This window comes from Lipomyces tetrasporus, assembly GCF_029532465.1.
Source record: "Lipomyces tetrasporus strain NRRL Y-64009 chromosome Unknown POJ06scaffold_8, whole genome shotgun sequence".
NCBI classification, from domain to species: domain Eukaryota; kingdom Fungi; phylum Ascomycota; class Lipomycetes; order Lipomycetales; family Lipomycetaceae; genus Lipomyces; species Lipomyces tetrasporus.
Genome location: NW_026611603.1, coordinates 181,777 through 194,946, shown reverse-complemented (window position 1 = coordinate 194,946; position 13,170 = coordinate 181,777). Strand labels below are relative to the sequence as shown.

The 13,170-nt window shown below is 48.4% G+C and overlaps 6 protein-coding genes across 6 annotated transcripts; 2 read left to right on the top strand and 4 right to left on the bottom strand.

The window, feature by feature from the left end:
• Positions 1 to 365: 365 nt before the first annotated feature.
• Positions 366 to 1,071, bottom strand: POJ06DRAFT_257360 (uncharacterized protein). The gene is made up of 2 exons (XM_056188139.1): positions 986 to 1,071; positions 366 to 915 (listed from the first exon to the last, which is right to left on the bottom strand). Exons 1-2 carry the CDS (start codon positions 1,005 to 1,007, stop codon positions 611 to 613), a joined length of 327 nt encoding a protein of 108 aa, XP_056042007.1. The 5' UTR covers positions 1,008 to 1,071; the 3' UTR covers positions 366 to 610.
• A 1,641-nt stretch (positions 1,072 to 2,712) lies between these two features.
• On the bottom strand, positions 2,713 to 4,440 carry POJ06DRAFT_137049 (uncharacterized protein). The gene is made up of 4 exons (XM_056184472.1): positions 4,259 to 4,440; positions 3,617 to 4,202; positions 3,196 to 3,564; positions 2,713 to 3,137 (listed from the first exon to the last, which is right to left on the bottom strand). The coding sequence occupies exons 1-4, from the start codon at positions 4,390 to 4,392 to the stop codon at positions 2,790 to 2,792; spliced, it is 1,437 nt and encodes a 478-aa protein (XP_056042006.1). The 5' UTR covers positions 4,393 to 4,440; the 3' UTR covers positions 2,713 to 2,789.
• Positions 4,441 to 4,451: 11 nt separating this feature from the next.
• POJ06DRAFT_257354 (uncharacterized protein) lies at positions 4,452 to 5,019 on the top strand. Its single transcript, XM_056188138.1, has one exon. The coding sequence runs from the start codon at positions 4,528 to 4,530 to the stop codon at positions 4,816 to 4,818; it is 291 nt and encodes a 96-aa protein (XP_056042005.1). The 5' UTR covers positions 4,452 to 4,527; the 3' UTR covers positions 4,819 to 5,019.
• Positions 5,020 to 6,681: 1,662 nt separating this feature from the next.
• Positions 6,682 to 8,155, bottom strand: POJ06DRAFT_257351 (uncharacterized protein). Its single transcript, XM_056188137.1, is given in 3 exon segments — positions 6,682 to 7,252; positions 7,316 to 7,917; positions 7,931 to 8,155. 2 exon segments carry the CDS (start codon positions 7,847 to 7,849, stop codon positions 6,791 to 6,793), a joined length of 996 nt encoding a protein of 331 aa, XP_056042004.1. The 5' UTR covers positions 7,850 to 7,917; positions 7,931 to 8,155; the 3' UTR covers positions 6,682 to 6,790.
• A 2,896-nt stretch (positions 8,156 to 11,051) lies between these two features.
• On the bottom strand, positions 11,052 to 12,213 carry POJ06DRAFT_269652 (Aldehyde/histidinol dehydrogenase; the record flags this gene model as incomplete). Its single annotated transcript, XM_056189382.1, has 2 exons — positions 11,052 to 11,623; positions 12,129 to 12,213. The coding sequence occupies 2 exons, from the start codon at positions 12,211 to 12,213 to the stop codon at positions 11,052 to 11,054; spliced, it is 657 nt and encodes a 218-aa protein (XP_056042003.1).
• On the top strand, positions 11,995 to 12,811 carry POJ06DRAFT_257348 (uncharacterized protein). Its single transcript, XM_056188136.1, has one exon. It carries the CDS (start codon positions 12,416 to 12,418, stop codon positions 12,737 to 12,739), a length of 324 nt encoding a protein of 107 aa, XP_056042002.1. The 5' UTR covers positions 11,995 to 12,415; the 3' UTR covers positions 12,740 to 12,811.
• The last annotated feature ends 359 nt before the right edge of the window (positions 12,812 to 13,170 follow it).

The window sequence follows — 13,170 nt, the reverse complement described above, 5'->3', positions numbered from 1 at the left end:
TGGCACAGGAAGACGGCCCATTGATAGAAGACAAGTTGTTTCACAATCTCGCGAGCGGGGCCATCTCCAAGCCCATTTTAATTTATTGGCGTACTGTGTGGCCCGTTCATCTATGTGGGCTGAGCATCGGCTAACGCTCACCACGATGGGCCAGCTCGACTATCCAACGTGTCACTCTCTCCCCACTTTTGTATGCTTTGCTTTTTCTTCTCCTTCCAGCCTTACAGACCAGTCATCCTGCTTATTGAAAATCATGTGAGACCTCACGATGTGGCGAAATAGTGTACACAAAGTGATAGAGCGGGATAGTTGTGGAAATATGTCGAACACAATAGCCTATGATTGTAGTTGTAGAAGGCGAAATAGTTGTAATTGAGTTTTGCAAGCTTTTGGTAATATGGTTCTAGAAGGATATAATGGCAAGGTCTCAAATACAAATAGACCGGCGAGAACCTGTCTCCATTACAATTAACTAATAAAAGTGTATTCCATTTACAACAACAATAATGTAGCTCCCATTCAGATACAGAGAACATCACCAAGACCAGCTCAACAATCTGAGATACAATCTACATTCCGAGTCCTCTATCACTCCTACCGCCTACTGCATCTATGCCGCCTTTGCCGGAGCTGATTCAGCAGGCACCAACTCCTCAAACCTCCTCAGATCCATACCTTTCTCCAACAGCGGAATCACATATGGATCAAAAGTCTTCCAGTAGGGATTCTCGAGATGGTATTTCTGCGATCCTTCATTGAGATAGCGCTCGACGATGGTGAAATCCTGCGGGTCATGGACAGATTGCATGACAAACCATGAAAGGGTTTCATGGTCCTTTGAGTAGATGGAGGAAGCCTCGAGGAGTTTGGCGTGGAGTTTAGATATGCATTCCGCATCGGGCTTCGCACGGAGGTCTGGTAGATGTGAAAAGTGAACATTAGTGGGGACGTAAAAGAAGGAAGGGGATGAGGGGGCCCGACGTACGGACTACTATCGTATAGACCATTTCGGGCTCTTCAGTTGCAAGATTGGGTGTTGATAGGAAGTGACGAGACGGTGGAGGGCGGTGGTTGAGGTTTTGGAGGGGAAGTCCTGGCTTGCTCTGATCTACACCATTGATGGGTTAGGGCAATGGGCAATGCTAAGTTCCGAGCCCTACACCATCAGTTACATATATGCCAGTAAGTTCATCCACAATGGAGCATTGGATTTGCGTGTCCGCGGTTCTCAGAATTTTCCACTTTTTCGCATACCACGCATGCGGAATCTCCTTCTGTGTGTGGAATACCGTCAAGGAATCGAGTTCTCCGAATACGCCAAAAACCATGCTTCTTCTTATCTGGATGGGGGCGGGCCGATGGCAGGGGGGTATCCTGAGAGGACTTTGAAGCAATTGAAGAGTGAGCAACAGATTGCGAAATCGACTGCGAGACGGTGAAGGTGAAACCTCGACGTCGCTACTCTAAATGAAGGAATCGAGTTCTCCTTGAGCGAATATTGGGGTTGAATGATGGTCCAGGAGAGGCTTGAAAGCTTATCTTCTGGTAACACTCCACTGTCGTAGCCGTCGTTGAAGGCGAGATAGTTTCGGCGATTCCCTCTGGTTTCCATTTGACTGATGAGAGCCAGTAAGTGCTAGATAGTTCGGATACAAACCTATACAAAGAACTTGTACTTAATGACGCGGGTCCGACGGTGTACTTATTCTCGGTTTCTAGAGTTGGATAAGCTAGCCTTCAATAGAAAGGCTTTAACTTATTTGATCAATATCACGTGATCGGGGTGCCGTGCGGCCGAAACCTAGTTGGTGTATCTATATCCAATGTCTTGACTGCACCACTTTGAGACTTGGAATTATCCGTTTTGCTTGGTGTGCTGCCTTTACGATCAACAAGCCTATGACGTTCGGCGTCGAAACCTAAAATCCTCCACTCGGTTTTTTTTCTTGTTTGAAAAGCCAGTGTATTATACAAGCTATTTACAGGCAAGTTCTGGCGAAAAACAAAGGAGCGAACGGACAACGAAACGGAGTGCGGAAATGCAGATGATGTGCACATCTCTCTTGTCTGATGCCATCTAGCCATCGACAGTGGTGTACTGGATGCCGAGCTACGCTGTGAAGTCGCTGGCTAAGAGCTGGTCGCATGCTCGCTGTGTGTGAGGGGTCACCATGTTCTACCAAGCGGCCTGGGATAAACATGACTCCTTCATCTTTGTGACAACTGTCCTGTCAAACGTAGAAGTCCCAAATGCAAGCAGTCCTACGGACGAGCTCCGATTGACACTCTCTTTGACACATGCCAAGCGTAGAAAGAAACAGCGTATGCTAGATACAATGTTACAAGAGGGAGATGGAACTTCTGAGAGGTCTTCATTTCCAAAGTTTACAAACGGGATATCTCTATGGGAACGGAAATGGATAATCTTCCCAACAATTATCCATATAGTGTATCACTACCTCTCACACAGCAGTCGGGGGCTCGATTCCCCCTATCGGAGTTATCCTTCGCTGTTTCCTCCTCTTTTTGCCGCTGAATTGGTTCATCATCAAGTCCATCGTCTGTTTCAGTCGTTTTGTAACTTAGTTTCTCTCCACGCAGATATTCCGCTCCAACGGAACAAGCGACACAATTGACGTGCAGGCAAAAAGGATATCTAACGTCAACCAACGAAGGAAGAAGGTCAAGGATACTGAACGTCGCTAAGTTTTTGGCACAAACCCCAAAAAACATCCGGCCAGAACTTCCACTCATAGTTCATTGGGCCAACCTCTGGAACCTTCAGTTCCCTAGTTCTGACGCTCCGCGATTGCAGCCGCATTCGCCGTCTTCCACATCCTAATACGTCTCTCGTGCCCAGTGTCAAAATTGTCTTTCCATGCTTGATCGAATTTTGGCAATCTGCGTCCAGGCTCTCCTTCCCCAGGCTCACCGGCCAGAAGCCGGAGGAGCTCGAAGTACTCCTCGAAATCGGGGTTTAGAACCATGAAACCAGGCCCGTCGCCTTTTCGTGCAATTCGGTCCACTTCCCACTTTCTCTGCTCTTCAACTGGAGGTAGGGTTGCTTTTCCTGCCAATACGCGCGCAGCTGCGACAGCTTGCCATTCGAATACTTTGAAGGTTAAGCCGGCGCCAAGCTGGATTCCGGAGAGGTTCATTAGTTGTCACGGCATCACGAAGGCAGGATGTACATACAGCTCCCAAGAAGACAAGAGTCGGGTCACTCTGGTGAAACACATGCTGATATAGATCCGGAACTCTGTTATTCCTTGTCGGCACATCCGGCAAAAAGGGAAGAGTCCAGGTGAAGCCAGTGCCAAAAATGATATGATCGACATCGGAAACCGTCGTGCCGTCTTCGAAATGAACCGTTCGGTCGCCGCTGCTGCTTGATATATGCGAGATGGGCACTCTCCGCTGAATCTTCGGGTGCTTGAACGCCTCGTCACCGAAGTAAGGGTTATACCGACCGCGGACTACGGCGTAGATGGGCGATTCAGCTGCGTCGATCAGACTCACTGCCGTGTCTGCGGCGGATACAGAAGCTCCGACGGTGATGACTCTCTGGTTTGGTCAGAATCTTATCGTTTCTGAGGTTGAATCGGGGAAGTCTCACCTTCCCGCGATACTTCTCTGGCCCTCTATATTGCTTTGTATGCTCCACCCTCCCCGGATAGGCCGCAGCGAACTCCTTCAGACCCTTGATCTCTGGAATGTATGGGACCGCATAGTGTCCCGAGGCGACGACCAGAGCGTCAAATGTCTCTGTCCACCAGTAATCGAAGCCACCCCCAGAACCGCCTTTCCGCAATGTCAAAACCCATTTGTTGGAAGCCGGGTCCTTGGCGGCTTTCTCAACAGTGGTGTTATATTGTACTAGATCCTGGTACCCATTGCGGTTGAGCAGGTCTTCTATATACTGTCTGATGACACTGTGGTGCCGGAACGGCGTATCGTGACCATGACGAGCGATCGACCACTCTGATCGAATCGGCGGGATGGGTTCCTGAGAGTAAGCCATGACAGAGTCGTCAACATTCGTCTCCAATGCAGGATACACAGGCGAGTCGATAAATCGCTGCTGCGACGATGGCGGGGCATATCCGGGAAGACGGTCTGGGACTACAAACGAAGCGTCTGCAGTGCGACTGGCCAGTTTCTCAAAGTCCCAGATTATCTCGGGTTCGTTGTCTCTTGATACCCTGGGATATCTTAGGATTTGCAGTGCTCTTGTGTCAGAACAGCGGGAAAGACATACCAACATCCCCCGGCTTTCTCCTGCCTGTCGAATACTTTGATCACGTCGAATGCTTTCTCCTGAGCGAACGCATCCACCGCAATTGCGCCTGCTGGTCCTGCGCCAATGATGGCGACGCTCTTAATCGATGCCATTGTGAAAGGAATCTTGCGTTACGGTGGGTATAGATGGGAAACAGGAACATTGGTCCAAAGAGACCTTCCGATCATAACCCTAACCCTGAACGGTAAGATAGGGAGTCCAGGTGTGCGCAAGCCGTCTGGCACCCTATGTGTACGGACGGGCGGAAGCGGTATCCGGAAATATCCGTCAACGGTGAAGTCATCTACGTCAATGATGGAGGAACACGAACATCAACTGTCCACTCAGACGATGCCGCAAGACTGTTCCTCCTTGCCGCCAAGCGTCGAATGCTAAAGCGATCAGGGAATTGGGATGGCAACTCGGAGAACCGGGGATCCTCAAAGATATTAGAACGGGTCCATATCAAGCGGTGGCTGAGGAGTTGCGGAAGAGTGGTGCTTGATATTCTACCCATGTTTATGCAATATGAGTATTAATCCTCAACGCTTGTTGAAGACTGAGAAGGACAGCGATAACATTCGAGTACACTTTTGCCGGTAGAATATTACCCTACCTTCTTGGTTCATTTCCGTACTTTCAAGTGAATTTCCTCTTTAGGCAATTTAGACTAGGGGTGGATACGATTACGGTACCGTCAAAAATTTATATTATTCGTAAAGTTAATCGCAAAAGTGAGAACCTAATCGTAAAGTAATCGTATAGTCTACCCAAAAATCGTATAGTAATCGTATTCCTAATTAGGTATGGCGTGTTTACCCTGACAACGTCGGATGTCTTATAAACATACTCCGAACTAATTAATTCTGGTAGACTGATTCTACAACCCAAAACGCCAAGAACTGCATCAACAGTACCCATTGGCTATTGCGGGGCTGGAGCTGCCAATTTCAGCTGGACAAGCTTCTTCCGCAGACAGAATCGAGGAGAGTGATATCGAGTCTAGGATGCTGCAAAGGCTGCAGCCAGCTCAGACTAGTAGCCCCATCTCAGATATTGACATGTACTTTGATAGTGGAGTCTCGGATGCTTCAGAAAGTGCAGCCCCGAAGCCAGACTACACTTTCCGACATAGACCGCTACTTCGATAGCCCGCTAGTCACTGTCATCGATACAGTCGATCCGAATTGGTTGTGCAAGTGGTGGCATGCACATAGAGAGGAATATCCTAGGATGGCGTCTGCGGCTAGAACTTTTCTAGCCATCCCAGCGTCAGAAGTTCAAGTTGAAAGGCTGTTTAATGCAGGACGAGACGTGCTAGGAGTGAGAAGGCATTCGATGAAGGCCAACACAATGCGCATGTTAATGCTCATGAACGACTACTATAAGCATTAAAGAGCAAATATATCTATAGTTAACAATTTCGCATGATATGTCAATAGACGCTGACATCTTTATAAATCGGCCAGACTGCTCGCCCGTTCAAGGAGCACGAAGTTCTGTCAAGTTTGTGATCTCATCACGTTGATTTCTACATATTGCTATGCAAACCTCCTGACGGCCAATCGGGCGAGTAGTTGATATCTCTCCGATCACTTGGCGACAATTTGAATACCAGCTAGTCCTAATTTAAGAGATTTTCTGCCGATAACCGATATCGGCACCTGTATGCCGATACGATATCGGCTAACTCCTATGCCTGCCGATATTTATTCGTAATTTTATTCGCAAGATTTGAGGCTCCGATACGATACGATATCGGCAAACCGGCAAATCTAGCAACGACACAAAAGATCCAAACTGGCTGTGCAATTGGTGGCGTACTCGTGAAGATGATACCCTTGTACGATTACGTAGACACAACACAATTTGTATAGATATCCATGTGTAATGATCGATCCTGAAAATGTTACAAAGTTTATTCTGCCGATTTGCCGATATCTCACGTTTCTGCCGATATAGTTTCGGCTACCCAAGGGCCTGGCGATAAATATCGTCAAACGGCAATCGTCAGACATTAGCAATATTGCCGATATCGTATCGTCGGCGATATCGCATCGTCAATATCGGCAAAACGTGAACAGCCCTAAAGAAGATGTCTGACAGCGATTGTAAGATACAGGGAGAGACCTTCTAGGTTTGCGGAGGCACTCGTTGAGCGGCGAGACGATGAGAAAGCTGATGTTGTTGAGGGCAGTTTATAAGGGTGGGCAGGTCAGGGAGGCGAGATTTCATATTGCATTTGTAATACGAATCAATTTTATCCGTATTCGCGTTAGTAAGCCAGAAACCTTCAGTTATTCGTATTCGAATTACGAATATTCGTACGAATACGAATATATTCGTTATTCGTGTCCACCCCTAATTTGCGGACTTCTGAACCCACTGGAAAGAGCCGAGAATTGTAGAAACGGGAATCAAGACTTTATTTATTGCTTACTTGCGTATTCCCAAATGCGAAGTATCGGATTCGTACCCTACTTAATGACGCCGTCATCACTCTTAACTGGCTTACAAGATTGGAGACCAATCAAGCGCCTTGAAAGCATCCTCCGTAGTAACCAACTCCTTCTTAGCCGTCTCAGTCATCAACTCGAATGCATGGATCATCTCGTCGCCCGGCAGGGTGGTCCAGCTGTTCTCGCCCAAGAGTTCCCAAAAACACATCATCTTCCCCAGTTCGTCGCCCCATTTCGGCCACAGGGCCTGGTACTGTTCCAACGGGATCTGCAGGACGGAGGTGGATTGAGAGCTCGCGAGTCGTCCGCTGCCACTGCCCCACTTCGCAAAATAGGTACCCACGCTCGGGAATTCCTCAACGCTGCATTTTACGTATGTTCCGCCATTCTTGGGTGGATTTGTGAGAACAGAGTAAGCAAAAATTCCTACATTGGTGCGATGGTCGCCAAGCGATGAAATTGGGGTTCTCTCTGGATTTCCAGGGTTAAGTAAGACGTACTTGCCAGCACTTTTCTGGGAGTATGTAAGCGAGTGTCTCTCTTCTTCGTCAACAACTACACAGTGGACAAAGCTTACAATGAAGATCGGGTTGTACACCGGGTAGAACAGATTGGAGGCATAATAGGTGTACCAAAGGAATGTCGTCTTCGACAGAAGCTGCTTATCGTGCTTGATAAACTCATCGACCTTTGCCTTGCTATCAAAATGAGGGATAGGCAGCTTCCCCTGGGACAGCTTCAAGCTGTATGGAAGCGTGCTCCAAAGATAGTGTTGCAAAGTGGCCGTCTTGGAGGCCGCGATGGCAATGTTGATGCCCTGCTGGTACTCGAACTCCATTGCCGCTTCAGAATCCATGGTTGCGAAGGGCTCGTTAAAGTCGGTAACTGCGAAGATAGCATAGGCGCCTTCGAAAGCTTTCACGAGACTGCCCTCATCATTCAAATCGGCTCGTACCATTTCAACACCCTTAGCGGTCAAGGCCTTTGCGTTCTCGCCGTCAGGGTTACGGGTAATTCCACGGACCTTGAAGTTCTTGTCCTTGAGAAACACAGATATTACGGACCCACCCTGGCCACCCGTGGCTCCTACGACGACGATGAGCTTAGACATGATGAATCGAAGTGTTGTTAGGGTCGCAGATATTTTGGTAATGTATGTCCACGACGTAGGTCTAGCACTGGGAGATAAGCCAACGATTTGGCGGAAGATGAAATTGGTGCGTCCAAACAGTAAAGAACTGCCCCCCGCCCTCGCTTTTATATCTAGATCCTGAAAAGACTCCAAGCACCACATGCTATTACACGTTCGTGTTCTGCTCACTGCGGCATCATTCCGCAGCTACATGTAGAACGAATGACGCAATAGCGGAGCCAAATCCAGAACGCTCCCACCTGCGCCGGAGAAGAGCGGAACGAAGACACAATGGCTGACGAGAACAAGAATGCCCAAGAGTATAGCGGGATGACATATAATGTGCGCGCAAACAATAGCCCGGATGACTCGTGCCATGCAAAGGTTAATTGCCGAGATGGGTATGGTAGATCTTACCTGAATAGGCATAGTCGTTGGGACTGAAAAGTCAGCCACCGAAACTCAAATCCCCAACCACCATCGTGATGACAATGCATCTTGCGGAGTACACGTGCAATGGAGAGACGAGACATTTCTGCATGACGATTACAAATTGCCCTTTGCGTTCCACCGTCCTGGTCTAGGGCTGGACACAATGTCGCGATATCGCCAGAGGAAAATTTTTGGCGATATTATCGCCCAAATTTCAAATTAGGCGATACGATATACGATATTGAAGTCGACTATCGTATCCTATGTAATCGGTCCTCCTTCTCAGGGGCAGAACCAGTCACGGTCATGCCCCCCTCGAGAGGAGTATTTTAGAGTTCGAATAATTGCAAAGTACTTCATTAGTCCATATCCCTGCCACAGTGTCGTAGCTCAAGGATCAAAGCACTTTGCCAGCCTCGCACGGCCTCGGTGCTAGTAATCGTCAACGTAGTGTTGGATGGAGGTCACTAAATTATCTCTTTAACACCACACCTTATCTTCGTAGGATGGAGGCTGCTAGTTGAACTATGACCTTTATGCAGTCTAAATGCTTGGCATCGCTGCATCCCCTTCCGTCTGCGGAGGAGATGACTCGACCGCGATAATTGTCGATTCCTCCCCAGAACTTATCGATGCCCGCGGTGACAAGGTCTAGGCTAAAGCCACCGCGATCAACGCCAATGTGCCGGTGGTTTCCGATACAGAGAGGAGGGGGGGGGGGGGGGGGGGGGGGGGGGGGAGGTTGGGGGCGTGGATAAATTCAAGGATGTCGCATCCTGTACATCTCACCCACTGATATATACTGTAGTCGCCGCAGAGTGAGAGATAGATCTACGGGGCTAGGTGGCAGTTCCGAAACCCCGAAATGTCCTGTTTATACCTAATTATGAACCTCCAATGACTTGCGGAGTACTGATAGCACCCAATAAGTCGTTGATTTTCACTGCTGATACTACTCTAAACCCTCTTATATCCCACCCCGAAATCACAAGAACCGCTGCCACTGAGCAGATTTCCCCGTGAAACCATGTAGGGTAGAGGTACGGAGTAGTTTATTTGAAATTAACTGCGATCGGTTTAGTCAAAAGCTTAAGCCGATTTAGCTGTGGCCTGGCCTAACCGGCTTGGCAGGGTCTTAGCAATACTCGGCACCATCTACCTAATACCCACCGTGATCTACTTGTCTCTGTACTTATGGCAGCCATGTTGATTGGTGGATAGGGGGTGTTGTTTGCTGCAGCTTCTCTTCCGCCTTCCAGAGCAATGACAGCCCCGTACGGAGTAATTTGGTAAGATGCTTTCGAGTTTGTGGTTATCCTCATCACCCAAGTGACGATGGGCGGGCCGGGGGCCGGGATCGTTAATAAGGAGTTCCTCCCACTATCACTCACGACGTAGGATTACCTGTACTCCTCAAGTTCATACTCCGTAAGGGTCTTCAGGCTACCTTCTAGTCTAAGTAACACTCTTATGGGACAAATACAGCGCGAGACTTTACATCTACCGGAGTATATATAGCTAGAGCCTATGCACGCGGGCCAATTTTCACAGATTTAACCTTTGTCCTTTCCGGAAGCTCAAAAATACTCAGACCGCTGATGATGAAGGTTGCACCGAAGGGTCGCCGGGGGCAATGAATGAGAAGGGGACATTGTAGCCTCTATCGTATGCTTCCTGTGCAGTCTTGACATCTACTTAAATACCAAGGGCGCAGTTAGCCCAGGCAGCGAGAAATATCAGGAGCTACCACGGTGTAAGATTGAGGCTTTTGGGGACTTGGAGAGTGTGTGCGAATCTTACAAAACCGTCTTAACATACCAGTATCTCCGGAAGCGTCTGATCCACTTTTTACCCTCATATTAGGCAGCAAGTCTGTCTTCGTATGGCTCTGCACCTGCTATCGAACCGGCACTTCTCAATTACATTGCTGACGCACTTATCCATATTGCAGTCGTCGCAGAGAGTGATGCTGTTATGGTACCCTTCTGGTTTAAATAAAATCTGCCCTATCATTCGCAGATACCACACATGTCTCCAGGCTCACCATTTCAGCTGCGCATAATACAGCATCAGACTCTAAAAGCTCAAATTTCAAGTCTCCCATAGCCCCGAATACTCGTCGATTATTGCTAACGCTGCCAGGCTTGTTCTAATCAGCTCATAGACTAGGTCAGAGTGCGCAATTGAAACTACCCACTGACTTCCCTTTATAATTGGTCTTGGAATGCCGGTTGCAGCTCCAGAGAGGCAGCAAAAAAGACCCGTAGAGTGTCTATGAAACAAATTCCATAGAATGCACTGAACAATATTCTCTCTGTTTATTACAACCCCAGGACAAACTGAAAAAATGCCAAACACGGACTACAACTCCCTTCTACTGCCACGACCAAGATCAAGAACAAGCTCTCTATGAGCATCATAGTGCCACCAAGCGTGACTGCTTTGATCGCCAGATATTCGTCTATACCATACTTGCTACCTTCCCTGCCGAAGCCCGACTCTTTCAGCCGCCAAATGGCATCGCTTTATCGGAGATGAGACCAGTATTGATGCCAACCATGGCCACCTCGAGCGCCTCAGCTACCCTGTAGCACCGCTAACGTCCTGTGAGTAGAAATAAACCGGCCAACCCAACCTCGGTATTGTTGGCGAGCTTCACAACCCCTTCCTAGTGTCGAACGGGAAGAGAAGGGCGATAGGACCAAACGTCTCATCATAGGAGATCTGCATGCCACTTATCAGTCACAGATTACCGTCGGCCGGAAGAAGTAAAGCCCGAGATCTGACCTCGTCTTGCTGCCACCCAAGAGGATTCTCCCGCCTTCTTGACTGCGTCTTCGATGTGCTCCTGGACTTTGTTGATAGCGTGGTCATGGATCAACGGACCGTGTATATCATGGCCCAATGGCCCAATTTTGAACTTGGCGACTTCAGCAGTGAAGGCTTCCATAAAAGCCTCATAGATTCCCTGCTGAACGTAGATGCGGTTAGCACAGACGCATGTCTGCCCAGAGCTACGAAACTTGCACATCACGGCACCTGCAACGGCCTGATGAAGATCAGCATCGTCGAAGAGAATGAATGGCGCGGTGCCACCTAGCTCGAACGACAACTTCTTGAGTGTATCCGCAGATTGCTTCATCAAGATCTTCGCAACACGCGTTGAGCCGGTGAATGAGACCTTATTGACGATAGGAGACCCAGTCAGAATCGCACCGACTTCGACAGTGTTTTTCAGAGTAGTGACGACTTTGACAACCCCAGCTGGGATACCGGCCCGGTGAGCAAGCTCCGCCAACGCGGCGGATGTGAAAGGTGTCTCTCCGGGGGATTAAGACCACTGTGCAGCCTAATGATATTCCGAGTTGGTATGCTATGAGGTAGACATGTAATATGAATCATTACTCATTAGCCGCCAGAATGGAGACGAAGGTCATTAATAGTGCTTCATCAACCAAAAAGTTGTGCCGTGATGTGAACGTCACTCCGTGCTTGGTCCCCCACCCTAGTGGAAGTTGATGATACATCAGGAGCTATTTTGCCCGCCCAGGCCCCCCCTCCCAAAGGAGAAACTCCGGACGCATCTCTCCAACAGGATAGGCTTTAGTCAGCCACTGCCCTGACCCTTGCGTCCACCCACGTACACTTAATGTAGGTACTTACCAATGTACGCTCCTGCTGTACTTACTACTACAATGTTACTTACTGTACTATACCCCTCGATCCGCTCCGGCACTCCGCCCAAATTTCCCCCGGCGTGATTACAGAAGGCTGAGGCGGGACATTGCAAGATTCAACTCCTTTGATCATTATATTTGGCTGCTACGGGGGTCCTGGAATCGTTGAGGACTGCCCTGGCCGCAGATCCATTTCAGGATGTAAATCGCGTGGGCGACTGTGCTTTCCGGCATTCTTCGAGTACTGCCAGCCCGGTGCTCTAGAATCGTACGAACCTCACTTGCCTATGAAAGCGGGTATATAGTGAGTGAGATCCTTTCTTTTCCCCTTCATGTTCTCTCATTTCTCTTGTGTTATACAGCATTCGACAGAGCAACACGAGATCGGCACTGAATATCTACAGAAACCTCCAAGAATTTGTCAATCGACTACACCATGACTTTCAATCTCACTATTCTCTACCCCAACCAAGATGACATAAAATTCGACATGCACTACTATCTCCACACGCACATGCCTTTGGTGGAAAGAGGTTGGAGATCGGCCGGCGTGCTAAAGTGGGAAGTCATTGAATTCGGTCCCAGGGCAGATAGCCAGAAGCCACCGTACCGCATAGCAAACATCATGACTTGGAAAGATGAGACGAGCTATACTGCTGCGTCTACGGGTCCTACTTCGTGGGAATACTTTGAGGATATTCCACAGTTCTCTAACCGTCAACCTATCTTTGTCAGTGGAAAGGTAGTCGCGAGCGGGTGATTCAACACGTCTAGGGGTGCAGTAATTGAATCAAAAGATTTGGAAGCATTTAGGAGTCAACGGGTTGTATATACTTGCATCTGTCATTTAATAACCATACATGCCGGTGTCTAATCTAGCACGTCAATATCCATCGTATAAACTGCACCCTGGCTTAAGAGGGATATGTAAGTACTACCCATAAGGGCAACCATAAGTCCATCTATGGAAAAGAAAAGAATAAGGCATGGTGGCCTCGTAGTTATTATTATTTAATCATCCGCAGAACGAAGATAAGTACATTATCCTTCTGCCATCGTCATATAGTTCCTTGCTGTGTATACCTTATGGAATCCCGTTCACGCGAAAGAGTCACTCTGGTTCCAGCAGATCTGGACCGTGGTCAGAGTCGCTCTCAGTCCGAGTATATGGCTGATCAGGGCGTTCTCTAC

Coding starts and splice junctions, on each gene's coding strand:
- POJ06DRAFT_257351 (XM_056188137.1), bottom strand. CDS start 7,849: ATGTCTAAGCTCATCGTCGTCGTAGGAGCCACGGGTGGCCAGGGTGGG. Junction 7,253..7,315: donor TGTACAACCCGATCTTCATT/GTAAGCTTTGTC, acceptor ACATACTCCCAG/AAAAGTGCTGGCAAGTACGT.
- POJ06DRAFT_257348 (XM_056188136.1), top strand. CDS start 12,416: ATGACTTTCAATCTCACTATTCTCTACCCCAACCAAGATGACATAAAA.
- POJ06DRAFT_257354 (XM_056188138.1), top strand. CDS start 4,528: ATGTGTACGGACGGGCGGAAGCGGTATCCGGAAATATCCGTCAACGGT.
- POJ06DRAFT_257360 (XM_056188139.1), bottom strand. CDS start 1,007: ATGGTCTATACGATAGTAGTCC. Junction 916..985: donor GGTCTATACGATAGTAGTCC/GTACGTCGGGCC, acceptor CACATCTACCAG/ACCTCCGTGCGAAGCCCGAT.
- POJ06DRAFT_137049 (XM_056184472.1), bottom strand. CDS start 4,392: ATGGCATCGATTAAGAGCGTCGCCATCATTGGCGCAGGACCAGCAGGC. Junction 4,203..4,258: donor GAGAAAGCCGGGGGATGTTG/GTATGTCTTTCC, acceptor AAGATATCCCAG/GGTATCAAGAGACAACGAAC. Junction 3,138..3,195: donor CTCTTGTCTTCTTGGGAGCT/GTATGTACATCC, acceptor TCCGGAATCCAG/CTTGGCGCCGGCTTAACCTT.